General features: G+C 49.4%; 4 protein-coding genes and 1 long non-coding RNA gene across 6 annotated transcripts in view; 2 read left to right on the top strand and 3 right to left on the bottom strand.

The window, feature by feature from the left end:
- Positions 1-10375, top strand: part of WDR33 (WD repeat domain 33) — a 68304-nt gene extending 57929 nt beyond the window's left edge. For both annotated transcript variants that reach the window (XM_059479673.1, XM_059479672.1), the window contains exons 17-22: positions 1522-1624; positions 1899-2361; positions 5863-6029; positions 6168-6260; positions 7050-7235; positions 9696-10375. In XM_059479673.1, the coding sequence (XP_059335656.1) occupies positions 1522-1624; positions 1899-2361; positions 5863-6029; positions 6168-6260; positions 7050-7235; positions 9696-9925 (1242 nt within the window). In that variant the 3' untranslated portion in view covers positions 9926-10375. The remainder of the gene's footprint in view (positions 1-1521; positions 1625-1898; positions 2362-5862; positions 6030-6167; positions 6261-7049; positions 7236-9695) is intronic.
- LOC132077787 (uncharacterized) lies at positions 7230-13432 on the bottom strand. The gene is made up of 4 exons (XR_009419112.1): positions 12919-13432; positions 10354-10580; positions 9675-9852; positions 7230-7466 (listed from the first exon to the last, which is right to left on the bottom strand). It is a non-coding gene; the product is annotated as an uncharacterized LOC132077787 (long non-coding RNA).
- Positions 13433-13561: 129 nt separating this feature from the next.
- On the bottom strand, positions 13562-14257 carry SFT2D3 (SFT2 domain containing 3). Its single transcript, XM_059479653.1, has one exon. The coding sequence runs from the start codon at positions 14219-14221 to the stop codon at positions 13562-13564; it is 660 nt and encodes a 219-aa protein (XP_059335636.1). The 5' UTR covers positions 14222-14257.
- Positions 14258-18563: 4306 nt separating this feature from the next.
- On the bottom strand, positions 18564-19765 carry FBXL12 (F-box and leucine rich repeat protein 12). The gene is made up of 3 exons (XM_059478895.1): positions 19680-19765; positions 19533-19605; positions 18564-19337 (listed from the first exon to the last, which is right to left on the bottom strand). Exons 1-3 carry the CDS (start codon positions 19763-19765, stop codon positions 18564-18566), a joined length of 933 nt encoding a protein of 310 aa, XP_059334878.1.
- A 3936-nt stretch (positions 19766-23701) lies between these two features.
- Positions 23702-27602, top strand: ESPNL (espin like). The gene is made up of 4 exons (XM_059478893.1): positions 23702-23899; positions 25463-25561; positions 25898-26330; positions 26369-27602. The coding sequence occupies exons 1-4, from the start codon at positions 23702-23704 to the stop codon at positions 27598-27600; spliced, it is 1962 nt and encodes a 653-aa protein (XP_059334876.1). The 3' UTR covers positions 27601-27602.
- Positions 27603-27686: the final 84 nt, after the last annotated feature.

Raw genomic sequence — 27686 nt, 5'->3', positions numbered from 1 at the left:
TAGGGTTTTTTTTTAATGGGCATTAAGCAAAATCTTTTATTTTCTTTATTTTTCCAACATTCTTAGAAAATTACTCAAAGCAAATAAGAAGTTTGTGGTACATATTTGTGTGTTTTTGTGTGTTTATCACCTACATTGCAGCTGAATTTAAATTTTTAATTTAAAACAATATTTCAAGATAAGATGGAGTAAATGCACAAATAAACTTTCTGCTTCCTTGCAACCAGAAACAAAAAGGTAGTGTTTCTCAAAAATAAATTTAGAGCATTAAAATTATTTAAGTTTGATTCAAGAAGAAGTTAAGCAGTGTAATTATGACCCAGTGGTGTGCTGGAGTACAGGTCTTTCAGTATTTCCAGACTGCAGTTTGAAAGAGTTTTAACAAGTCAGTGTGAAGGCCAAGCCTAAAGATGTCTAGGAGAAAAATGACATTTTTAGGTGTTTCTGGTAAGGGTTTGGGGGAGATTGGCTTTTTGGTCATGCCAGCATAGGAAGGTTTTCTATTGCACTCCTGCAGGATTCAGCTTTGTCTGGTTCATATTTTTATTTGGATTGGATTCTTTATCTGTGGTGTAAATTCTGTACATGTCCTGTTCAGTTCCAGTCAAGCACAAACCCCAAGTGATGACTTTTTGTCAGCCTTGTGCTGTTGAAAGGCAGAACCACAACATCATCCAGACACAGTTTTCCTACCAATGTCACCACAGCGGGTCCTGTCAAAATCATTCATGACTCAGTGACAGCAGCTGAATTTAAACATCATAATTTTATCCTTTAAAATTCACAAAAAAATGAGAAAAATATACCAAAACCCACTTATATACTTTATTTTTTTCTTTGGGATCACATAAAGCTCACAAAACTCTGCCCACTCTACTGCCTCTGCTTTTTTTTTATCCTAAAATGAAGAAAAATGAACTTTGCCATCATGTTAAAAATTAAACTCATGTATTTCCATGTTAAAAACTTACAGAGGTTTAGAGAAGAGGTTCCCTTTTGGCCCTGTTGTTGTCCCCTCATTCCTCATTCTTGATGCCTATTTTTGTATATGTAGTTTCTCTTTTTTGTTCATTTCCAGATGAAGTCTTTGGTCTGTGAAGCTCTTTACCAGCCTATAAATCAGTACCTGATATTTTTCAAACAAATTTACATATTTTCCTCAGGAAAATTCCTCTGTTCCTCCAGAGGAACAGAATGTTTGTATCAAATACTCTATAAATTTAATATTCTTATAGAATATTCATACTCAGGAAAAAGATGAGATTTATCATCTTTGGGTGTGACAGATAAAATGTGAATAGCTGCAAAGCTGTTTCCTATGAAATGCTTTGTTTCTCAGTGACTGAAGCATTACTGATGTGAATGTCTGCAAACTGAGGCTGAAGCCATTGGAACATGAGCTGCTTCTGTGTAGATGCAGACCTTATGGAAAGAAAATTGTTTTGCATTTTGCACTCCTACAGAAATTTTTAATTACTTATACATGGAATTCATGTGGCTTTTGTTCTTCCATGCTCACAGGATGGACAGAACCCAGGTCCTCCTCCACTGATACCAGGCCTGGGCCAGCAAGGAGGACAAGGTCGCCTGGGCCCTCACAACCAAGGACCTGGTCTTAATAAAGGTAATTTAACATCTTGTCTGTTCTGCTGGGAGTCAGTCTCCTCAAAGAGGGGCTGTCCCAGTGCAGTGCACCCAGGGAGAAATGGCTGCAGCACAGACCAGGGCCTTGGCTGAGAGAAAAGCTTCCATAGATGTGGGCTGGGCTATACAGGAAAAATTTTCCCAGAAATATTGTTTCATGTGAAAGGTATCCCATATGCTTTCTAGAACTGTATGAACTGAATTGAGTTAGAAATGGTTACAGAAAGCTGCTGTGATTTTTCTCGTCCCTCAAGGCGACGCCCGCGGGCCACCCAACCATCACCTGGGCCCGCTGTCGGAGCGGCGGCACGAGCAGAACAGCGGCGGCCCCGAGCACGGCCCCGAGAGGGGCCTGTTCCGAGGGGGGCAGGACTGGGGCGATGGCAGGGACACCAGGGGCATGCCCGACAGGCGGGGACCTCACCCCGACTTCCACGACGACTTCGAGCGGCCCGACGACTTCCGCGACGATTTCCACCCTGACAAGAGATTCGGCCATCGGCTACGAGAGTTCGAGGGGAGGGGAGGCCCGCCCTTGCAGGATGAGAAATGGAGACGAGGCGGGCCTGGGCCTCCCTTCCCTCCTGATCACAGGGAGTTTGAAGGAGGTGGTTCCAACCGGGGCCCTCCTGGTGCTTGGGAAGGAAGGAGACCTTCAGATGACAGATACCCGCGGGATCCCGAGGACGCGCGCTTCCGAGGAAGGCGAGACGAGAGGTAAGAGTAAATCCATTTCTCTTCCTTGGGTTAAAGGGTAAATGGAGGGAACTCTTTTATTCCTGGTTTCCTTTTCATTAAGGAGTCTATCTGTTTCAGATTTATAAACTGGAAACCAATAAGGAAATGAAAACTCTAATATACCTGAGTGTAGAGTCCATAAAAATCATTCAGTAATAGAAGAAAACTTGAAAAATGGTCATTGTACACAGCAGCTTCCGTGTCTTTAAACAGTAAGTAAAGAGAAGGGGGAAAGTTTGTAGAGAAGATCCAGTGACACAGGATGAAGACCTGAGACCGTTTTGATGAAAATTGAGAGGAGACTTAAAGGTTAAAATGACACTTTTGAACACTAGAAGTGGATTTTGAGATTCTGTCTCCAGTCACAAACTACAGCATGACTGTAGAGACTGTAGGATGAGATGCAATGCCCTTGTAAGGAGCAGGAGCAGTGATGTGACTGCCACATAGAAGGGCCAGACTTACAGCATCTGTTGGACTGTTGAGACTATTTTTTCATGCATTTGCTTGTAGAAATTTTATTTCTTTCTGACTTATTTCTTAATGCCAAGCGAAGAACTCAAAAATAATCTGATTTACAGCAATGTCCTTGCCATTGCTCACAATCTCTGAATAAATCACAAAGGGATAAATTTGCTTTTAGTTACCAATGTAAATATGGAGGAATTAATGCTGTCACTGAAATTAATTATCAGCAAAATTGCTCCAGATTTATGTTAGTTTAATTAAATGAAATTTGGCCTCCAAGGTCTAAGCCTCTCACTGACCACCAACTCTCTATGTATAAGAACATGTGCTTGTTACAAATATGCTGTGGTCTCCCCATAATGTGAATTTTGTGTGTTTTAGTTGCCTTTTTAATCATTTTCTTACATTCCTTTTACTTTGCATCTATACAGCTCTTCTTTTAGCTATTTTCTACCTAGCTCTGTAAGATGTAACTTCCTTTTGTGTGAAGAGTATGAAAAGAAATGAACAGTAACTTAAAGAAGGTAACAATTAAAGCCATTTTTAAAAAGTAAAGCCAGAGAAAATCCAGTTGGATGGTCCAGTGGTCCAATGGTCTGCGTCACAGAACTCTAAAAGACACAGCAGACAAGACTTTTAGAAGCTCAGTAGAGATTTTTTCAGATCCTATATTGAAAATGCTTAGGGACTGGCAAATATTTTATTATGATCCTGATTTTTAAAAAGTTTAAGGAAGGGAAACGAGAACCTTGTTACCTGCAAATCTGACTTTTGAACTAAGAGTATTCTATTTATCAGAGTACAAGTGTTTGCCCAGAAAGTTTGAAGTGAAATGGCACAGGGCTCTAAGAGGCTCACTGTGCTTGTAAATTTGATGATTTTCTTGGAATGAAGGTGAACTAGGTGCCATTTACTGCAGATGCTGTGGTGGACTTAATCCCAACCACTCGTTTAGCTGACTTGGTTTGAAATTGAGATTGTAACTGGTTTGATCAAGCATGAGAGGCAAATGTGTGTATGTGTGTTTCTCTCTAATTTCCCATCCTTTTCATCCCTGTCCTGTTCTTACTCTTTATCAACATGATGCTTCTACTGCAGAGACCTGCCTCTTCCTGCCTGCTAATCTGCACAGTGTGTAGTTGTGTACAGTAAGGTCCTAGGCCTCGGGGAAGAAGATGTGAGAGCAGTCAAACAGGAACTGCACCTGATGCAAGGCAGGGCTTTATGTGTGACTGATATGGAAAGGCAAATAAGGATATCCATAACACAATATTAGGAGCTGTGGCTGTGTCAGGCATAGGTTTTGTAGATTTCAAAACTCAACTGTGTCCATAAGTTGCCTGAAATAGGAAAGGCCCTGTTCCTGCAGCCCTGGGGCCTCGTGTTGAAAATCTTGGTAATTTCCAAGCTAAGTTGAATCACACCATATCAGTATTAAATTAGCAGGAGGCCCTCTAAGAAACCTCTAGAGGACTGTGCTCTTTCAAGGCTAAACAATATTGCTCTGTGATTATTTGAACCATTTGTACCTGAAACTGTTGAGTTTGTTTTCCCAAACCATCCAGGTTAATGTAAATGGTTCATGGTCCATACAAAGCACTCCTCCATCCACTGTTGTACCTGTACAGGCACAGCAGCCTCCTCTCTGTATTGTGTTTGTTTTCTGGGAGGTGGAGACAGACCTATTGTTTTTTATTAAAAACAATGTAAAAGTTGAAGAATATTGTATTGTGTTATGACTACTGTTAAAATATTTAAATTTGTAATTAAAAGGTTAATGTTGTTAAAATTCTAAATAAAAGTATCTAAAGTTTTGCTTGTAATAGGATGCACTGTGTCGTTAATGAGCTGGGGAAGGGGACGCTGCACACAGCCAACACCATGGGAATGCTGTGTGCTTCCAGTTCAGCCAGTGTGGAACTGGGAGCACTGGGGAGGTGGGAGGCACCTGTCACTGGGAAGGAGAGCCCCACACCGTGTGCTGTCACTGAGGGGGGGCAGAGTAGCGTGGGGTGGCACGGTGGGGACACCAGCGTGCCTGCACCACCGAACACCTCAGCCAGGCTGGGACAGACAGGGCTGTGACACCCTCACAGGGCAGGGCTGAGCTGTGCAAACCCTCCAGGAGTTTGAACTGCTTGTGTCAGGAACAGAAGTGCCAGTTACTCACACAGCCAGCTGCAGGCTTACCTGGCATGGCACTGACAGCTCAGCAAGAGCCATTCTCCTCTCTGAAGAGCTGTCCCAGGCCCCAGTGCAGTGCTGGAGGAGCTGTACTCAGCTAAGGTGCTGTGCAGAACCCAATCAAATTCCTGAAAGATGCCCTTGGTACTTACTAGACAGCAGTTATCAATTTCAGGCCCATAATTACATTTTGCAACACAAAATTCATTACTGCAGTTAAATAAACTGCTCTTCAGGTTGCAGAATGCCACTGTGCACTGTTCAGCCATCACTGTGCCTGCAGATCCAAGGGCAGTCTAGATGCATTTGCTAGAATTGTAAACTTGGAAGAATGGAATGAAAAGCAGAATTGTCTGGCAAAAGAATCATAGAACTAATAGGAATGAGATCCTGTAATGTTTTGTTATAGCCATGATTCTTATTGCTTCTATGTTTTCAGTTTATGATGGAAATGGAAAGGAAAAAAGGGAAGGGGAATGTAAGAGCATAAGAGTTAAGGGGAACTCACACTTTGCCTTGCCTTACCTCACCTTGTATCTATCATCACTCATTGTTTTTCCCACCTTTTCATTAAATGAATGCACTGTGTTTAATAATATTTTTCTTGTATGAAAAACCAACATAATCAGTGGAACGAAATATGAGAGGAAGATTACAAAGCTTACTATCAAAGTGCTCAAAGGCAGAAATGAGCACTTTCACCTACAAATCCTGTTCTAGTAACTGTGTGTGCTGTAGGATTAAGTGAAACAGTTTAGAAATGAGTTGATAATGAAACTGCCTCAATTATGCCTAAAAGCCACGTTTGTATCCTGTTCTTTGTCGTAGCTTCCGAAGAGGAGGACCCTCAAGGCACGAGGGCCGGGGACCCAGGGGCAGAGATGGCTTCCCTGGCCCTGAAGATTTTGGGCCAGATGATGCTTTTGACTCTCCAGATGAAAACTCCAGAGGAAGGGACCATGGTGCTCGGGGGCGAGGGCGAGGTGCTCCGAGAGGTAAGGGCAATGTTCTTCCACACAGAAATACAAGGATGAGGAAGGAAAGGCACTTCTTGGGCAGGTGACATTATTTTCATGAATAATCTCTTCATGAGTCTCTTCTCACTCCTGTCCCCTGCTTCTCTTACTGCTCAGGAGCTCGGAAGGGTTTGCTTCCTACTCCAGATGAATTCCCACGCTTCGAAGGAGGGAGGAAACCAGACTCCTGGGATGGAAACAGAGAACCAGGTAAAAAATTTGGTGAGGTTTGTAGACTTCTACAATATAATAACTTAAAAAAATATATTTTAAAAATCATGTATTTTTCCTGTACCTCACATTTGTTACCAGTAATTTACCATGAGAAAAACCAAATGCAGTTGTTTGGTCTTTACATTTAGGAAAAAAAAACTATACAGAATTTAACTGTCTCTAAATACAGCTTATTGGATAAAAGTGATTGTGGTCTCAAAGCCTTGATTTTCAGTTGTGTTCTTGTACAGTCCAGAACTGCCCAGGCAACTGTCACCTCTGGATGACTGAATCACATGTCAGGGGGTTTTTTAGAATATCTTTATTAATGCCAACAGTAATCTTTCTCTGTGTTGGTATCTTTTCAGCTGCAATGTCTGGCAGCTTGTATTTGCAGTTGTGTTACTAAAGGCAGCCCCATATGGGGCAAGACAGAGCTGTAGAATACCATAGAAAGCAAAGCACAAATGACACATGAATAAATAAAGGTGTGATTGTCTCTAAAATACATGGAAGTATCTTATACTGGAAAGAACACTTTTTATATGCCACATTTTTCTTTCCCATCATCTTTAAAAGCTGGTTTACCTTTATTTTGTTATGTTTTAGCTTATGTTTTACCTTTAGCTTTTTTACTAAAAATGGGACAGAGGAGAAGCTTTACATAATTTTAACTTCAAACTGTGTGCCAAACAGTGTGGGTAGTTTGTAAATTTATGTGGCTGCCTTCAAAAATAAAGAATAATGATGCAATAAACATTACTTATCTTGTGTTTTCATGCACAGGTCCTCGTCCAGATCACCCTCCTCATGATGGGCACTCTCCAGCCAACAGAGAACGTTCCTCCTCACTCCAGGGCATGGACATGGCCTCACTGCCACCACGGAAACGTCCCTGGCACGATGGACCAGGAACCTCTGACCACAGGGACATGGATGCTCCAGGTGGCCCTCCAGAGGAGAGGGGCAAAGGTAAAAAGCCCCTTTGATTGCAACCCTTATGTAACACTGGAATGTATTTTCAGTATTAAGTGTATCCAGAACTTCTCTGTTCAGAGGGGATAAAGCTGAGCTGGTAAATATCTGATGTTACCAGCTGGGAAGTTACAGACCAGTCTTACAGGAACATAAGAACAGAGGGATTTTCAAACATCCAAATCCAAATCTTGTCTCCAGCACTGCAGAATCCTCTTCTTTATTACCCTGTTGAAAAGTAGTTGGTTTTTGATTCCCTGTTACTCCAGCTGGAAAACTCATTAAGAGCATTTTTCTCTCATCTTCAGAATAGTTGTTTATTAATATTAATGCTTGTGATGTTATTCTTTAACTCAAATTTAAGAACATTGAGCCTGGAGTGATATGTCCCTGAAGTGCTCTCTAAACCTCTGAAGATCTCACTTACTAAAACATTATTTTTATATTTAATGGCTTTCCAGTTACCTTTTGTGTAAGAATCATCTAAACTTTTGATATACACAACATCCATGGACAGACTTCAAAAACTTAATTGAAGCAGACAATGCTTTAAAAGAAAAAGAGGGAAATTGTTTTTCTCTTGATCTATACTTATCATTCACTAATATCATTCACTAATTTAATTTGATGTCTTGTGTGGTAATGAATGTTGGTTCCTATTATTACTGAATGCCACTTCTGATTGCACTGAACTCCACCACTTCCAGCCTGAACCAGCTCTTCTCCAAGTCAGAGCTCTGATTTCTTTCTTCTTTCTAGAAATTGTTCTCTTTCACTATCCTTGTTACTCTGTATGCGCTATTTTGAGTTTGAAATTATCCTTTTCTAAATTAAATGAGGTAACTAGGAATTGCACACACTGTTTAAGATGTGGTGTAACCATGCATTTCTACAGTTCTCTTGTACTTGTTCCACTTTCTCCATTCTTTCCTCACAGTTCCTGGTGTTGTAGTTCCCTCTAAGTGGTCCCATGTTTCTGTAACCCACAGAACACATTCTTTTGGAGTCAGTGCTGTTAGCATCACACCAGTTCTTGATCCTATTTCTTACAGATCTCAGGGCTTCTGTTCTCTTGTGTAAATACTTTAATGTCCTCACATTGACTACCCACTGTCAGGTAGTGATCAGTGACAAACATCCTTCTCATTTGGCTGCTGAGCTGGCAGCCTGCAGCTGGATTTGTTGCTGTTAGACTGCACAGCTTTGTCTCTGATGCCACTGAACACTGAATCCCAGCCCCCTTCTCTCCCCACTGTGAGAGCTCATTCAGTTTTAACTGCCTGTCACTCCTCCTCTGCATAGACTCTGTTCCCAGGTTGATAAAACTTCTCTGATAAAACTTCTGCTGATAAAACTTCTCTATCATTATTTTTCCTTCCCTATCACATGCTGCAGTTCTCAATTTAGCCAGCATCTATCAAATCTGTAAGGATTCCTTTTCCAGCTTCAGTAATGATTGTGGTAACTCTGTCAGATTCTTTGTTAAAGTCAAAACAATTGTTTTCCAGGCACAAGTGTGTAATTAATTCATAATGTGCTAAAGAAAGTTTAGAATGATGGCAGAAAGCCTGATAAACAAACCATGAACAATTCTTCATATGTGGTCTGTGTCACCTTCAGTTGTATTGGGAAAGTCTTTTGAGATTAAAACTTCATGAATGTTTCTGTGAAACAATTTGGTGACTGTTTTACATGGAACCATCCAGTCAACAAAAATCACTCTTGCTAAAGTGCAGCAAAAATACCTGAATTTAGCTGTAGTATGTGTCCTTAAACAAAGTTACAACTGATTTTGTTTTCTCAAAATACTGCTGCTTATTATAGGCTAATGAATTGGGTTGGGGTTTTTTGTTGTTCATAGCAAACATATCAAAAGCAAAAGGTACGTGAGAATTAGAAAATTCTGTTCTGTGAGAATTAGAACATTCCATTCCTGGCAGTAAGAGCTTGAGTACTTTTTGTTCCAGGTTAGTAGTAATATAAAGCATTTTTCTATTACTTTTAGCAAAAAATTGAACAAAACAGTAATGTTACTCATGATCTTCACCATCAGCCTCAACTGTCTCAATTTGTCAACAGTGCAATGTCTTTGTTTAGGATTAAAAAAAAGTATTTTGCAATGAAAACATGGAGAGAACCACATTGTTAGCACAAGAACTGGCAGTTTGGAGGAAAAGCTATCATTATTCTGACTTCATTTCAGTGCCTGCTGACAGTATCAAATACAAGCTCCTTTAATTCCCAACAAATTGATTGTTGTCCACTTTCTGAACTGTAATGGAGACACTAAATCTGTGTAAGAAAATTGTACTGAGGGAGGAGGCATAAAACTGCAGGTCTCAGCTGCAGCTGGTTTATGAATGATGGCACCACAGGAGAAGCAGCTCAGTGTCTGGCATGTCTGAGAAGAGACTCAGCTCAAACTCACACCAGTACCTGGCTGTGCTTCCTTTGCAGGACGAGGAAATTCGGGACCTTCACAGAGAGCGCCGAAATCTGGGAGGTCCAGTTCTCTAGATGGAGACCACCACGATGGATTCCACAGGGAGGAAGCCTTTGGTGGAGGCCCTGGGGCAGGCAATAACCCTTCTCGTGGAGGAAGGAGCAGCAGCAACTGGGGAAGAGGAAATAACATGAACTCTGGCCAGTCCCGGAGAGGAGGATCTCGGGGCGGCCGAGGCCGATAGAAGAGGCTTTGACTGGGTCATGCCCAGTCCTTGTGGGACAATATTTAAATAGACTGCTACTCTGGACTCACCTGCAATGCCACGAACCTGGATTCTTAACTGGGATAACTGAATGTGCATTAGTTCCTAACAAGGGTCTTTCTTTTCCTGAACCAGTCATTTGCCTCTAGCTGCAATATTGTAGCTACCTTTGTTTTGTTCTTTCCACTCCCATTCCCCTCACTTTTTTGTTTTTGTCAAGAGCTGGAATTTCTTTTAAGTGTTGTGGAACATGGAGGATCTCCACAGATTTCAGTTCACCTCCAGACAGAAACTTGTTTCTATATGTACAGTTTGTCAAAGAGTTACGTTGGTTTTGTATGAATACAAAATGTAATTTGCGCAAAAATTAACCAAAAAAAATCAACAGTGTGTGATTCTTTACTCACCTATTACTACAGAGGGTTGTATTTAGGCAAACTTGTGTTTCAGATGGAGCAACAGCACTACCTCCTGAAATCTCAGCCAGTTAAAATACTGAGAGATGATTCCTAGGGCTTTGGTTTATCATGTACAGAGAAGTTTCATTTTCACCTTTAGCCACAGCTGTCTGCAATGGTGCTGAGGTCAAAATTCCAAAATGCAGGCAATCACCACTGCTTGCTTGTCTGCCATCCTGAAACAGAAAAGAGTGGAACAGTGTTTAGAACAAGTTGTCAAAGACATAGCGTGAGTTACATAACCTGGATCCTAAGACAGACATCACAGCAAAGATTGGCATTCTGCACTTCACCTAGCAAGCCACAGATTTTTGTTCAGAACAGCATCTGTTTACAGAAACTGAGACAAAGTTTAGCAGCTTGATTGGCATGTTTTACAGCAGCTGTGTGACACACTGTTTAAAGCTATGGGTGTTCAGCAGAGTCTGGTGCAGTAATTGCTGAAGTGCAATTCATCACTTCAATAATAAGGTTTTTTAAGTGTCTTTTTCTTTAGGATATTGTTACTTGGTTTTAGTAAAGGAGGGAAATGAGAGGAGTTATTCCTATTTCCCACATTTCATAATAAAGCTGCTTACCAACCATGAGTTTGTTTTCCCCATAAATCATTCCTATTAATCATCTCCAGCCACTGTGCTATCAGAAGGCTCCTTTAGCACCTAAAGCCTCAGTGAAAATGTTATCACCTAAGTACTTATTGTACAGGTACCCCTCAGGAAGATCCTGTATTGAAAGTAGAGCATATAATGAAAAAGCACTACCAGGCTTCCCTCTCTCCTGCCTTGAATTTGAGGCTACAATCAGGATGAGGCAGTTCTGGAGGCTCCTGCAGCCCAGTAACACACAGAGCTGCTGCATCTTCTCATAGGCAGGGTTACCAAAGACTGGCTCAAGTCCTGATGTCCCATCTTCCTCAAAGACACCAAAGCACAGATGCTTAACTGCTGTTCTCTTGGTTCAGTCAGTCACTTTTTACTTGGTTTTTAATTTCTAGTGTACCAAATCACATTTGAAAATTGTAACTGATCATTAGCCTATAAAATCCTTGTCATAGGGGTCAGGAGAGACAGAATGGTCTATAAGGAATTATCTAGAAACAACTGAGATGCATCAGATATGACAGTTTTCCCTTGAGAAAAAATGCTGTTCAGCTCTATCTGAAGGACTTTGGGCACTTTGGGTGTTGGTCTGGGAGTTGGGATTTGTCCTGAAGTCTTCATGAGAAATACTAATTATTTAATCACTGGCAAAGAGGAAAGCTTGCCCTCTTTTTTTTTATTTTGCAAGGCAAATTTATGTTTAAGGGGCTGAGGTCTAAGACCATATGAGTTAGAGGATGAGCTTTAGGCTTTAATTAAACCACAGTCCTCTACCAAAACAAGGTAAAGTGTATCTAACAAGAGAAAACTCAGCTTTATCTAGACAACTTATATTTCCTCTGATGATTGTCTAATTCCTTAAACAACTGTGGTGCTTAAGTAATGCTCTTCAAGGGACAGCTTTTTAAATGGAGTTTTGAATATTTCACAATCATATGCTCAAATAGTCCTAAGAAAATTTGATTATTAGATGTAGTTTCTACAGAATCTTAAAAGGTAACAGCATAGCAGAAGATACAGAAATAGCTTCCCATTCTGTGATACCATGACCCACTATTACTGGGAAATGGGCACAGTTATTTAATGGGATTATACTTCTGTATTCCTCAGGTCATGTTATTTTACCAGTGCTGCACACAGACTCTTATGCTCTACCTGTTAGTTCAGAGGTTGTCTCAGATTTAATTTTACACTGCTGTTAGAAATTAAATTAATTTTATATACTGTAATTTAAAAATTGTAAAAACAAGAGAGCTAATTTAATGCTATTCTGATAGCTCTGATATACATTCTTAATGGAAAAAAAATTAGTGAAATGTCTATACTGACAATTGCACACAAATATTTTTATTAAAATGTACACTTAAGCACCCCCTTTAACAATTTCAGTTTAATTCAGAAAAGTATTTGGTAAATCTGTTAAAACTAAATAGTGATAGCAGGTAAGTATTGCAGTGGCTTTATTTCTCCACGAGGCACAAATGCTCAGTGAGAACTCCCTGGGGGCTCTGTGCAGTGAGGCCCCGGGTCCCATTTCCTTGCACGGGTCCAGTGCCCGGCCCAAGCAGGAGCAGCCAGCTCTGTCAGCCTAATTCAGCACCTCTAAGGCAGCTCAGTTTCTGAAGCAGAGCTCCAGTTACTGGCAAATCTATTTTTGAAGGTCAGGCTGGGACAAGTAAGCAACTCCTGCCCAAGTTCAGAGAGCAATATCTATACACAAAAATGAAGTTGTAACAGCTGAAGCTCCCGCTTTAAAGCCCAAATTGGTCCCTTACAGCAGTACCTGCAAACGCCAATGCTGTTACCCAACATCAGCACTTTGCATCCTCTCATCATCATGCAGGAACACCCCCTCCCCTTATAATTATGGGCAGTGTTTGTCACCCACAGCCCCAGGAAAGTTTGTTTCACTTACTGGATGGTTATTTTAAAGCTGCTTTATAGAGAGAAATGCAGTTCAGTGGCCACAGTCTTCGTATTCACCACTAGTCTGAGGTGACAGCAAAACCAGTATGTGTTCATAGTGTAGGGGTCAGCACAAAATGAGGTAATACCAGTTAATTTTTCAATGTTCTCCCCTAGCCTCGATCGCGTTTTGCTAAATCATCTTCGTGTTTCAGCATCCGTCAGCCTTGCGCACCTCAGCCGCTCCTCAGTCCTCAACGCCGCCGCATGGGCTCCGACCGCGCTCCGCAGCCGCCGCCGCAGCCGCCACACGGCCCCGGGCCGGGGAACGAGCGGGACGCTGCCAGCTCCCCACCGAGAGGTGGAGCGGTGCCAAGCCGTGGCTACGGAGCTGGCAGCGCGGTGAGGCAGATACCGAGTCCGGGGGCGGCTCGGCAGGCTGACACCGCACACTGCAGCTCCGAGTCACCGGGGCCGCTCCGGGCTGCCAGCCCCGCTGCTGCTGCTCCTCGAGCGCTGGCGAGGGAAACGTGCCGGGACGCGGAGGAGACGAAGAGAAGCGGCGTCCCCGGTCTGGGAGTCGGCTGGCGATCCGGGTCCGTGCGCGAGGGACTCCCGCGGGGCCGCGGCCGCTCCGCCCCGGCGCGCCGGGCTCACAGCGGCAGCGCCGCCTTGCCTCGGCCGCACACGGCGGCGCGGAGCAGCCCGGCCAGGCGGCGCAGGCCGGCGGCACCTCCGGGCAGCGCGGCCAGGAGCGCGGTGGCGGCGATGCCGAGCTGCGCGGCGGCGCCCAGCGCGGTGAGCGCGGTGCTGCGCAGCGCCAGCGCGGCGTACAGCGTCCCGAAGAGCGCGCCGAGGTAGAGCAGCGCCCCGCGGCCGGGCTCCCGCACCAGGCGGGCGGGCCCGCGGAGCAGCGCGGCGGCGCCCAGCGCGCAGAGCGAGCCCAGCGACCAGAGCAGCGCGAACTTGCGGGCGCGCAGCAGCAGCAGCGGCACGCACAGCCCGGCCAGCCCGAAGCACAGCGCGGCCAGAAGCACGCACAGCCCGCTGCCCGCCAGCCGCTGCCAGCGCGACAGCCCCGGCAGCCACGGGTCCTCCTCTCCCGTCCAAGGCCACACCGTGGCGCCCGGGGCACTGCCCGGCGGGAACGGGTTCAGCGCCCCCAGCCAGGCCCGCAGCCCGCCGCCGTCCCTCGCCTCCTCCTGCGAGCCGCCGGCCGCCGGCGCTGCGGGGACCGCGCTGGGGCCGGTGGCGGCAGCAGCGGCCTTGGACTGCGCGAGGTACTCGTGCAGCTGCCGGCCCAGGTCCGCCATGGCGGGGACGGCATCGGGCGCTACAGCGCTCCCTCCGCCCACCCCGGCGCCGCCATTTTCCCGGGCAGGGGCCACATCCGGGGCACGGCAGAACACGCGGCCGCAAGCCGGGGAGAGCGGCGCGCGTGCGCCAGGGAGCGTGGGGCGCAGGGCGCGTGCGCGGGGGTCGTGAGGGCTCTGGGGGCTGGGGGAGCTGAGAGGGCGATGAGGGCGGGGGGATCTGTGGGGGTTGTGGAGGCTGCGAGAGCTCTGCGCTGTGAGGGCTGTGTGGGCTGTCTTGGGCTCCCTGAGGGCTATGTTGGCGTGAAGGGCTATAAGCCTGGCATTAGTCTGTCAGTGATTGACAGGCAGGACTAAAAGTGATTGACAGGCGGGATCAGCCCAGGAGATGGATTGACAGGCGGTACTAAGAGTAGTTGACATGTAGAGGCATCCACTCAGAGTGATTGATGGGCAGGGCCAGGGGTGGTGAGGGGCAGGCTCAGCCTCCCAGGGTTAGTACAGGCAGGGCCATGGCAGTGCTCTCAGCTGCCCACAGACACTGGAGCACCGAAACAGTCTTCCATAGCCAGGCTTCTTTGGCTGAAATTGAGATTCCACCTCCCAAAACTGAACACCCGAGCATTACTCCCAGACAAAAGCTGCCCGACTGACAGGTCTCACTGGCCTTGGCTTCCTGGGGGTGGCCTCTCAGCTGCCCCACAGACACTGGGGCTTTCCTTCCTTCACAGCCAGGCACCCAGGGCTGACAGTGAGATTCCACCTCTCTCACCCCACACAAGAGCTTATCTGTTGCTTGTTAACTGATCAGATATCTCAAACAGGACATGCTGTCTTGTATTGAGTTATTTTGGTGCCATAGGGTTAAGACTGGTCTGGCATCTGGAAGATAAAGCCGGATATCTGATTGACAGACACCTCACTTTATAAAAGCTGCACCAAACTTTGACAAAGCAGAAATTTTCTGTACTTTTTCTGGAATTGTGCAGAGTTTCTCCTATGACCAGGGCTGCCTGCTTTGCAGTTACTCCCCTGAAGGTTAAGTGCAAGGAATCTGTGTACATTATCATCATTTCGTGGTCAGTTACATTTGACTCCTAATCAATATTGTTTCTTTTGCTAGTTTTAATATAGGTACCTTGATATCCTGCACTTTGTGTTATGCTGTAATCTACTAGTAGCACTTTTTAGTACCAAGAATTGCTCCCAAACAGAAGCTGCCAGGACATGGGGGTCCCACTGGCCTTGAGCTCCCCTGGGCTGCCTCTCATCTGTACCTGAAACACTGGGGCTGTGAGCTTTCCTGCTGTGGAAATTAGCTGTAATTCCTATCCAGGAGCCCATGCTGGACATTTGATTTGCACCTCCACAAGTGCAATGTGCTGGGGTGCTTCTGTGCAGAGACACTGTTCTGCACCACAGTAAACTGACATTTCAGACTGTGTGATGCTACATAAGGCTGAGAATTCACCTGCAGAGCACCATGGTTTAAAGGCTGCAAGAGGAGAGTGACTGCCACAATTACCTTCCAAATTCTGGTTATAAGGGGAAAGGTCAGTGAACACTGTCTGTGCTGGCACAGGTTCCCATTCAAGACTCATACTGAAACAATTCTGTTTATCTTTAGACTCTGAGATGCAGCAAATATTGTGGTAGAAAGCTGAGAAGAAAACTACAATATTGCACCTGATGCTGCAGACCAGCAGTGGTTCAGCAGGCTGATGCTATCTCAACATTTAACTAACATCCTGTGAAAAGCAACCACACTCAGGAGTCATGAATTTTCCTGCTCAGCCCCATGTACCATCACATACTTTCACTCTCCAAAACCCAGCTTCAAAACTTAACATGTCCAGTAGTGCTTCTTTTACTGTAGGTCTTAAAACAAAAAGTAAGCACTGATCTTCTCTTTCCCCTTGCAGCCTCACAGAGTCCAGTTACAAAACTAAGAATGTTCAGCAGTTCATATCCCAGAAAAGGTTCTAGAGGCGAAAGAGGCCGTGCTGGAATTTTTTTTTTTTTTGCAGCCTACAAACTGCCCAGCCAACAGTGAGACGATTCCTTCCCAGCGATATGCAAGGATGACATTCTTTCAGCCTCGAAGATTCAGGATCCCCTACACCAACTGCTCCCACAATAACAGTGCCGGGACAGAGAGGGTGTGATTTTTACCTGGGCGCTGTCAGCGCTCACAAAGCGCGCCACACGATGGCGGTGTGCACTTGCAAAAGAAGGAAATTCACCTTTTCTAGCTCTAAACCACCCAAATTGCAGATCCAAGTTCAAAACGTCACTGCTCTCAAATAATCTGTGTCAGAACAGAAAGATTTCACTGACTTTCCCCTTCCAAGAACAAACTCCTATTTGCACCACACTCAAAACCAATTTCTCTGTGCTAATAAATTTTTTCTCTCCCATGGAGTCCAGCTACAAACTTGAAAACCACGGGCAAAAGTGTAGCTTACAAAAGTGCCAGCTGAGAAAGCTGTTGCTGGCCAAAACCAATTTTGTCTTGGCTTTGGTGAAGGTTTAGCTGTCTCTGAGCTAAACTCATTTATTGTGTGTTTTTAAGAACATTTGGGCTTTGATGTAATGATGTGTACATGGACACTGAGAAAGTAGGGCTGGGGGAAGAAATGCTCAAGTCAGCAAAAGATGAAATGGAGATGAACTGAGTAGAAACCCCTTGAGTTTGGAAATCAACAGAAATAAAGGTCAAGAACAGCCCTCCAAAGAGCTTCAGGCAGGTATGTGGGGAGGGTGAGCAGAACCAGAACTGCTGATTAAAAACCTTTCAGTTGTTTGTTCCCCTAATTTGCCCGTGGTAATTCCATATTTACAGCTCCCCCCCCCCTGCTTCCAAACCTAAACCACTCCACTTTGCACCATATCAATTTGTAATTGATGTTCCCTGTTTAGCAGTCAGTGAATGGAAAACTGGCATGTTGTGACTGTGGGGATATTAAATTCTGTTGTTGTGCCATCGGGATTGCAAAGATCCTGCTGCAAAGATCAGGAGAACATTGAGGTTCTTGCTGCCTCTCACTGTGCCTTGACTGACTGATGGATTTTTGCTGTTATTGATTTCCCCTTTTCCTGTTCTACTGCCCCTCCCCACCTCAGAGAGCTGGAACAGGGAATGCTGGAGGTTTTAATAAGGCTGATTCCACCAGTGTTAATCTCCATGTCTGGGATAAACACAGAGTGGTAGTTACTAAGTCAGCAGCCTTGGGATGCTTTCCAAAGCAGAGCTGGAACGTTTTACCTTTGGATATTTGCCCTGAAGCTACCCTGAGACTGGGTCTAGGAACAAAAAAGAGGTAAGGGCACAAAGGCCACCTGACAGCAATGAGGATTTCACCACAGGGAGGGTCACTGCCATCCTGGACCTAAAGGTTTATTGCATGTGCTGCAGCTGAATGGAGGGCAGGGGGTGTTTGGGATGAAAACAGGGCAGAAAAGGCTCGACTGAGGCATTCATTAGTTGTCCTGCTCTGTTTCCTGTGGGATGCTCTTGTCACAAGGAAAGCTGTCCTAAGGGGCAGGAGAGATGCTGAAGCAGGTTAATAAAAAAAAAAAAAACAAGTCCTAAAAACAAGGATTCAAATGAAGGCTAAAAGCTTGCAAGTTTTTTAAAATAAATACAATATTTGCCTAAAAACATTGACAAAAAATTTAGAATAACAACATAAAATTGAGGTGGTTATCTGGTGTTAGGATATTGGGGGATGGAGGAGGAAGAGGATGTGAACACAGACAATAAAAGGTGATGAGAAAATGTGGATGTTACCAGGAAAACCCAGAGGTAAGCCTGGGGGCAAAGGGGATGTCTGGCCCTTGGGACCAGGTGTTCAGGAATCTTCATGGCCAGTCTGACAAGTGAGTTGAAAATCTGAATTTGAAGGAAAGGAGAAGGAATTTTGTGAGGGTTTGGCTGCCAGGTGTGTTTTTTCCGTGACAGAAGGGTGCTTCACTTCACTTCTTGAATTCTGCACTCCTTAAGCTGCTGCCTAATCCTCGGCAGTGGAGAAAGAGGAGCAGACAGAGCTTAAACTTGTCATCACCAGTCAGGTTTTGGTCAGTGGGCTTCCCAAAGGCTGAGTGTGCTTCCCAGCCTTCCTATTCCTCTGATCCATGGAAAACACAGAGGGAGGAATCCTACCAAAAGCTTGTTTAAAAACTTATTTACATTACAAGCTCTTCAACATATTTATGTGAAAAAATGTCGTATTTTACAGCCAATGGGAATTCTGTCCCAAAGCTACAGGAAAATAGGCTTTTCCAAAAAAAAAAAAAAAAAAAAAGGGAGTGCTCTTCAGGTGTACTAAGGAACTTCAGGTGGTCACAGAGTGTGAGATATGGTGCAATGTGGAAAATTCTCCTGGATTTTACCGAGGAGTTCATCTTCAAAGCAAGTTCCACCTAATTTGAGGTGGTTCAGGCGAGGCAGCACTTGCAGCAAAGCGATAACAGTACCAAGGGAGACCAAATCATAGAGGTCAAGGCACAGTGTCTCCAGGTGCTCCAGTGTCACGATAGCCACCAGCCCCCTGTTTGTCAGGAAGTAGGCGTTGCTGATTTCCAGGTAGCGGAGCTGCTTCATGTGCCGCCCGATGAACACCATGGCAGCATCGCCAATGATGCAGTGCCGCAGGGTCAGGCGTTCCAGCTCCTCCAGGTGCGGAGCTGCCGCTTGGATCCCCATATCAGTGACGCCGTAGGTGCCGCAAAGGCTCAGCGTCTTCAAGTGGTTCTGTGAGGAAATGTCAAGAAGATGATGGTCAGAAAAGGTGGGAATGCTGTGGATAGCGAGGTGTTGTACCTGTGGCGGCGGCACCGAAGGGGACACGCAGAACCAGGCGTCGGGGATGTCGCAGAGGCTCAGCTCCAGCGTGGTGACAGAGGCGGGCATGCTCTCGTACGGGACATGGCGGAGGTCGGTCTCGGTCAGGCACAGCCGATGGAGCTGGGGGCAGCGCTTCCGAAGGGCAGCCAGCAGTGCCGGCGAGAGGAGCCGCTGCTTGCCGCCGGAGCGAGGCGCGCCCCGCATCCGCAGCGTGCTCAGGCTGTCGGGGAGGCGGTGCCGCACCAGGTGCCACAGCGTGCGGCGGCTGATCTGCGGGAGAGAGGGCCCGGCTCCAGGCACGGCTGGGGAAGGGCACCCCCGTCCCCCCAGGTCCTGCCCGCAGCGGGGTGATCTCACCCCGCAGTCAGTGTCAGTGCACAGTGGGGTGATGTCGCCTCCCCCATCCCTCCCGCCCACCGCGGCTCTCTCCCCGCCCCGGTCCCGGTGCGGACGGGCGGCCCGTACCCGGTGAGGGCTCAGATCCACATGTGTCCAGACCGCTCGGTCCTGCGCCAGCTGCTGCCACCGCCGGCACACCCTGCGGGAGGCGATGGCCGTCAGCGCCGCGGCGGGGAGGCGGCAGCCGGCCGCTCCCGCCCGGCCAGACCCTACCTGGCCGCTCGCAGCCGGTCCCGCAGCGGCAGCAGCGCCAGCACCTGCACCAGCACCGAGTCGGGCAGGGCCGGCCGCGCCGCCATCGCGGCCGTTACTACAACAAAGCCCTCACCAGCCCCGGCCCGGCCCGCGGGCGCGGCCTCGCAGGTACCGGTGCTCCGCTGGGCTCGGGACCTCCCTGTTTAACCCCCTTCTTACCGACAGCCCCTCCCGGTGCCGCCTCGCTCCTCCGCCTTGAGCCTCAGTGTCTCATCCAGCCTCGCCCGTCCCACGGTGCCTCTTGTTCCCGTGTCCCCTGCTCGGTGCCTCTTGTCCCGTTACACCCCGCCACGCCATCTCCAGTGCCTCTTCTTTCCTGGCACTGCCCCCCTTGGTGTCTCTCGGAGGAGAAGTAGTGGCTTAGCACTGACCACTCCTGGCCCAGTCACTCTCCCTGACCTGTTGTTTCTAATGTTCACGTGGCACCAGCTCACATAATTTCCTCTCTGGATGCCCAGCAGGCCATTACAGGACGGGAACAGCTGTCCTGACTCTCAGAGAAGAGCCTGGAATATCTGCAGTGTGTAGCTGCAACCCCGGAAGAAGAGAATACAAAGTAATACATTCAACTCTGACCTCAGGAGGATGCTTGAGCAGGTAAAATATTCTGTTCCTTCCTCTGCAAAGCTTCGTTGTCCTCTAGAACATGACACATTTCATCAGAGAGCACTTTGGAGTTGTTGCTTGTTTTCTTTTCCTCTCACCACTGTGGACACATACTGTTGTATTTTGTCTTTATTTGGACACCCCATGACCTTCACAAGTGCATTTCACACTGATGCCAGCCTCCTTACCCCAGTGACCCCAGACACACACTTGTGTCTCTTTTGTAGCCCACACCGAGTGCTTTTTGCCCACAACTAATGGTCTCTGAGCAGAGATCTCCTTGTCCTGCCGTCCAGAAGTCATTTTGCTGCATTTGGTGGCAGATTTCTGTCACCTTTTTTCACATCCACTGGGTAGATGGAACAGGAAGGGAGAAGCCTGAGGACACTTCTCTGAAAGTCTGACCAGCAAATGAGCTGCTTCTATACAGGTGCAAACAGGATCTTCCCTAGTGGGAAGAGGCTCTGGCCATGCACTTATAGTGGCAGCAGCAGCAATTGCCAGACTTGTCCCTGTACTTTCATGGCTTTGGTGACACCCTGGTCTCTCTGAGGAGGTGAATCTTCACAGGCATCAGGGCAGAATACGTGTAAGATTTGTGTCAGTCAAGTACAGGATGCTGAGCTCTGGAAAGTGAGCCAGGACTGCTGCTGAAGGTACAGCTGAAAGCTGTTCTCACCTGGAAGCCTGAGAGTCTGAAGTTCAGTTGTGACAGAAAGCAAACTGAACTCCTTCCCCGTGGGACTTGTGGCTGCCTGTGCTGTGAATCTACTTCTGCAGTTCAGCAGTGTGTTGGTTTTGCACAGCCTGGATTTTGGTAGCCAGGGGGGCCACAGAGGTGGCTTCTGTGAGAAGCTGCTGGAAGCTTCCACCGTGTCTGGCAGAGCCAGTCCCTGAGGGCTCTGAGGATGGATGTGCTGCTGGCCAGGGCTGTGTCCCTCAACCTGACCTCCCAGACACACCTTGGCGGGTTGGAGAAAGAATTTTATAGAGACAATAAACAACCTTGAGACTGAGAATAGAAGAGTTCTGACTCCTTCTTCAACTGCCAGACTGGAGAAGGAGACTTTCTAACACATCTTGGGGTCACTCTGACCAGCAAAAGTCCCAAGAGGCAGAGGTGGGCACACCCAGGGGACAAACAAAGTGTAGCAAAAACTGGCAGGAGCCTCGGGGGTCTGGGCAGACATGAGGTGTGGGGTGAAAGGGCACTGAAAAAACCAAAGCAGCGGCAGAAAACAGCCGGGCTGGGCAGCAGGAAAAAAATACAAGTTATTTTATTCTTGGCTAGATTTAAGGCAAGCACAGAGTGTGTCATGACCTGTTTTTGTGTGTCTATGGCCTCAGCAGTCTCCAGTACTAATTACATGGGACTGGTGCTTACCATGGGCTGTTCTTTTCTCCTTTCTTTCTTTAAAGCTTGGCACCAATTTTCACTCTCTTTTAACAGATTTATTGACATAAGTGATTTTTACTGAATCCTTCAAAAAAGAAATAGATTACCAAAACAAGCTTTAAGGTTCTTAGAAGAGTGGCTGCATGTGATGCCCAAAACATAGGCTGGAAATAAATCCCCACAGACCAATGTCTACAGAGCAGGTGTTTGTTTATTTATTAATTTTTAGTAATAGTACTACTCTTCATTAGTATTATATATATAATTACTATTTTTTATTAGACTATACTTATCTATTTCTAAAGCTATGCACCTGTTGAGGGTTTTTTCTTTTTTTTTTTATTTTCTATTCAGCATTAAGCAACTAGTTAACCACATACCAGCCATTACATTGTATAAAAATTGATTTATATCAGTTTACTAGGTATAAAAGTTATGATTCAGGTTATATAGATATAAAAAGCTATGATTCAGGTTATGTAGGTATCAGGTTATTTAGATATATAAAAAGTCATTATTTAGGTTATATTGATACCAGGTTATATAGCTATATATAAGTTATATATTGATATAACTTAAGTTATATAAGCACTTTGTAATTTTGGTCTAAGTTATAGAGTCTATATAACTAATAATAGTTATATAGTTTATATTTCCTTAGAACTCAGGATCAGGATTTACAGCTCTGACAGATTTTCTACCCTTCAAAGGTTTTATACTCACATTTTCAATGGCAGAATTATTGTTGTGTCCTATTAATCCTGCCATCTAAGTCCTTCTCCAGGGAGAAACAGGGAGGTGGCAGCATTAAGCACCCAACAGCCCCATTTGAGCTGCTTTTCGGCTGGCACTGTAGCAGAAATGTAGCAGCAATGCTCTTGTGCTCCCTGATTTTCATGGGATTTTGAGCTCCTGCTTCACATCCAGCCTTTGGCAAAGAATGGGGCCCACGCAGCAGGGCTGGGTCTGCAGCCAGTGCCCTGCCCCAGTGTGTGGGGTCATGCCTTCTCTTCCTGGGGTGTTCACTGACTGATTCCTCCTGGCCTCCTTTACTGCTCCGTGGGCTCTCCAGCTGAGAGAGAAATCTGCTCTCTGAGCACCCTTAGTAACAGAAAGAGAAAGCTTTTCCCAGTCCCTCTTACTTTATGCTCTCAACTAAGCATGGCTCTTTCAGTGATTTCAGCAGCAGTGCTTCTGCAAGGACACAGTCCTTGGGGAGGCTCCCAGATTTCCTCAGTCTCACACTGGCTGCCCCACAGGATCAGTTAGACATGAGGCACAAAGTTTTGCAAAGTATAGAAACGGGAGGTCCTCAATCCCTCATTCCCTTGATTTCCACTGCTTCTGAGATATCAAAGATATGACATATAAAGTTTAGAAACCAAACAGAGAAAATTAGTCCCAGTTCTCTATAGAATGGCTGAGACACCAGAAGATGATGCTGCAGCCTCAGGGACCTCAACAAGCTGGAGAAATGGGCTGATGGAACCTCCTGAAGTTCAACCAGGGGCTGAGCAGAGTCCTCCTCATGGGGAGGTGCAACCCCAGGCCCCAGCACATGGCATGGAAACCAGCAGGAACCACCTGGAAGGGATCTGGGCAAACACTGAGGTGTGCAGCCCACTGCCAGGTGGGCTGTGTGCCACAGGATCTGTCTCTGTGGATGGGGGAGCTCCTGGCTGTGCCCCTCAGAACCCTGTGATGTCACCAGAGCCAGGATCACTCACCTGCAGTGGGTAACCATAAACAAACTGTAACCCCCAGTGCTGGGCAGTGCCAGAGCGCTCAGGCTGTGACCCACAGCAGCCGAGGAGCTTCTGAGTGCTGCCAGAGACCGAGGAACCTCTGAATGACAGCAGGGACTGAGGAGCCTCTGAGTGCTGCCAGTGACTGAGGAGCCTCCGAGTGCCCCAAGTGGAAGCCAACTTGTCCTTCGAGTCCTGCCAGCGGCCGAGAGCAATCGAGCCCGGGAGCAGCAATGGCAGAGGTCAGGGAGGAGCCCCCAGCGCCCCGGGCCGTGCGGGTGTGCCGCATCTGCGTGGATTTCCTGCAGAGCCCCGCTGCTGCCGTGGAGCCCTGCGGACACGTGTTCTGCCACGCCTGCATCCAGCCCCAGGCCGGGCCCGACGCCGCCGCCACCTGCCCGACCTGCCAAGGGCCCATCGGGGGCATCCGCGTGCTGCAGGGCCAGGAGAGCCGGGCCGGGCTGGCCCCGCGCCGGCCCCGCCGCCGCCTCCATCCCTTCGTGGTGCGCTGGCGCCAGCGGCAGCAGCGGCAGCAGCAGCAGCAGCAGCAGAACCAGCCGAGCCAGAACCAGCAGCAGCAGCAGAACGAGCAGCAGCAGGAGTAGGCAGCTCCTGCAGGTGGCCAGCACTGCACATTCTCCCATGGGGACAGGGCCCCGAGCCCCCCCGGGCTCCAGCAGCATTCCCAGAGAGTGCCGGAGGAGCTGGGCAGAAACAGCCAGGGCAGGCCTGGCCTCGGGACCACGTGCACCTCCTCCCCTTGATCCCTTTTGATGTGGATCCTCCATGGCCCCTCTGAAATGAAAACCAGCATGCTGAGAAGGGCCTCGCCTGGTTTCTTCTGCTCCTTTGCTCATTAGTGCAGGACTGGGGAGTGGGAGCTGTGGGAGAGGGAGGGATGTGGTTGTGGGAACTTGGGCAGAGGGTGGGATAAGGCTGAAGAACTGGTGGAGAGGAATAATGTGGATGTTGGAACTGGAGAGAGACTGTCCTTGGTTGGTTCTGTGCTGCTTTGCTCATCCTTCTGGGTATGCAGCAGGGAAAGGGAAAGAAGGGAAAGGGAAAGGGAAAGAAGGGAAAGGGAAAGGGAAAGGGAAAGGGAAAGGGAAAGGGAAAGGGAAAGGGAAAGGGAAAGGGAAAGGGAAAGGGGAGTCCCCCAAGACACTCTGAGCAGATCCCAAAGGGGCCAGTGCCTGCTTTCCTGAAGAACAGGGTGGGAAAAGAGGCAGAGATGGAGGTTTAGGGCAGAACCTCCTCTCCTGTCATGCTCATGCACACCCTTGCACTGTGGAAAGCTGAAATCCTGGGAGATGCTCTCCAGGCTGGGGGAGACAGCCCAGGCACAATCCTCTGCCAAAGGGCTTTCAGCACATTCCCCCCTCCTACAGCAAAGTATAACCTGCACTCATCCTCTATTGCTGGGCAGCATAAGCTTATCCTCCCCATGAGAGCTGGGTGTCAGCCTGGAGCCAGGGAAGCTTGGGAGGCTAATCCTCGCCAGCTAATCGGTGTTTATAGGCTTAGATCTGCTGCTTGTTAATTTTATTCCAGCCCCTCGATTGAATTTCTCACATGTAAGTGAGCCCACGAGTCCATCCTAGCCATATATAATGGATGGTGGTGGAGGGAAAGAACACAAATGTGGCTGAATGCCAGTAACCGATGCCCAGACAGCAGATCCCTCTGCTGAGCATCCCCCGCTGCCAGAACCTGCCCTCAGTGCCCTGTGCAAGATGTTTCCTTTGTCCCCAGCACCTGGCCTCGGCCATTCTCCATTGGCCCCGAGAGGAGGACAAGGCTTGGAGCCAAATCACCAAGCCACTATCTCCAGGAACGGCGCCAGTTCCACCCACTGAGCCCTGGTGCTGCCATTCGATGCCCCATCAAATATTAATACAATGCTCAATGCCTCTGTGCCCTGCCCCAGCGCTGCAGGGCTGCCCGACCACTCCATCCTCCCTCCTGCCCCATATCGCTCATTGCTCCCCACACAGGGACTTTGGGGGTGCAGCCTCACCACCTCTGGGTGCTCCCTGAGCAGGGCACGACAGGACCCGGCTCCCTTGAGCAGCCAGCTCAGCCCCCTGCGGCAGGTAAGAGCGCACTGGGGCTGGGGGAATGGGCACCCCCATCCCCGAGGAATGCCAGCCTGCCACCCCAGGAAGCGGGAGGACGGGCTGGGGTCATGGAGATGCCCGGAGGAGGGATGGCAGCCATGAGGCGGCCCCGGGCTCGGTACTTGGCTGCAGGGGGATAGGGGCAGCAGGGATTCCTCAGCTCCGTCCTGTCCTCTGAAGGAATCAGATCCACCCCTGGCTGTCCCCCGAGGAGGGTTCTCCCTGAGGTCCGGGGTGATGTGTCGGGTCACCACTCAGCTGGGGGTGCCCTGGAGGTGTTGGGGCCCACCTGCCCTTGCTGCCGTCCCCCAGGAGGAGGCCCGCGCCTCTGCCCCCGCAGCCGCCGGGCCCGGCAGGGATGGAGCCCGGCAGGTCGGTGCCGGCCGAGCTGAAGCTCCGCAAGCCCTCGCAGCGGGCCAGGATCCCGGCGCCCTTCCTCGCACACTCGGTAGGTCGCTGGCTCGGCCCGCGCCCCCCGGCTCGTCCCCTCGGCCGCCGAGCCCCTTCGAGCCCCCCGTGACTCTGCCCGCACAGGACGGGGCGCCCGGACCGGCGGGGCCCCCCAGGCCGGACCCCGCGGAGGTGGACGCGGAATCGCTGGTGCCCACGCACGATGAGCGGGGCCGGCTCATCCCCGAGTGGAAGCGGCAGGTGATGGTGCGGCGGCTGCGGGCCCGGCTGGCGGACGAGGAGCCGGCGGGAGGGCAGGTACGAGGGGCACGGGGAGCACCGGGGGAGCGGGCTGTCGGACCGCTGACCGCCTCTCTCCGCAGGATGCAGGCTCCTGGAGCTTCTCGCCCTCCCACCAAGGCGTGCTGGGCCCGTTCGGGGAGCTGCTGACCGAGACAGACCTGTATCAGCTGGAGAGGGCAGTGGAGAGCCTGCGGCTGCGGCGGCGCGGCGAGGTGTACCAGAGCGAGCTGCGGCGCCTGGTGCGGGAGCTGCGCGCCCTCCTGCCCGCCCCGCTGCTCAACATCTCCGTCCGCAGCCCCCCGCCCGCTCCGGGCCAGCCCCTGCCCGTCTGGTGCGGCCGCCTGGCCGTCGCCGTCAACAGCCTGGCCGCGCTGCTGGGCAACATGGAGGGGCTGCCGGCTCCCCGCGCCGCCGCGGCCATGCCCGCCGCTCCCTGCGCTCTCCCCGCGGCCGCCGGGCATCCCCGGGAGCCGGGGGGCAGCCTGGCACAGCGGGAGATCCGGCAGTGCGGGGTCTGCGTCCGCAGCCTGCGCGGCGCCTTCGAGCCCGCCTGGGGGGCCGCGGGCAGCGCTCCGGCCGGGCCCCGCGAGGCGGAGGCCGCCAGCGACTCGGGCATCAGCTGCGAGGAGGCGTTTTCCGACGGCGGCTCCCCGCGGCAGGGGAAGCGGCAGGGGCCGGAGTGGGGCAGCTTGAGGAAGGAACGGATCGTGATGCTCTTCCTGAGCCACTGGAGACGCTCCGCGTACGCGCCCTTACGGCCCGCCGGGGACCCTCGGGAGACAGCGGGGAGCGGGGCCGGGGCTGCGGCCCGCCTGGCCCGGCAGCGAGCGGCCATCCAGAAGCTGCTGAACGGCTGGAGGGACGCCGCCTCCCGCCGGCCCCCGCCGCCGCCCCCCGCCCGCACCCTGCTCTCCCCGGAGCAGTTCGTGTCGGCGGCGGGCGGCGGCCCGGCCGAGTACGAGAGCCTGTCGCTGGAGCTGTTCATGCTGGGCTATTTCCGCATCTTGGAGCAGGACCTGTCCCCCGAGGAGCGCCGAGGCCGCCACCTGCTCTGTTTCGAGGTGTTCGAGCAGCTGGGCCGGCACGGCTGGCGGGCGGTGCGCGCCTTCCACCGCGCCGTCATCGACGAGATCGCGGCCGGGCGGCGCGGCTGGCGCGACGGCTTCGACGACATCAAGGCTCGGTACTTCGGGACTCCGCACGGCCTGGGCCAGCTGCCGGGGCTGCCCGGCGACGAGGGGGACGAGATTTGTCGCTACATCGATCGCAGCTTCGCCTTTTGGAAGGAGAAGGAGGCCGAGATCTTCAGCCTGGAGGAGTGATGCCGAGGGGCTCCGGAGGCCGCGGGCTGCAATAAAAACCTTCTCGGTTGTGTCCCAGCTGAGCGAGGCTTTGGGGGCGGTGGAGA

Source organism: Ammospiza nelsoni, chromosome 10, assembly GCF_027579445.1.
Source record: "Ammospiza nelsoni isolate bAmmNel1 chromosome 10, bAmmNel1.pri, whole genome shotgun sequence".
NCBI classification, from domain to species: Eukaryota; Metazoa; Chordata; class Aves; order Passeriformes; family Passerellidae; genus Ammospiza; species Ammospiza nelsoni.
This window is presented reverse-complemented; position numbering and strand designations above follow the sequence as displayed.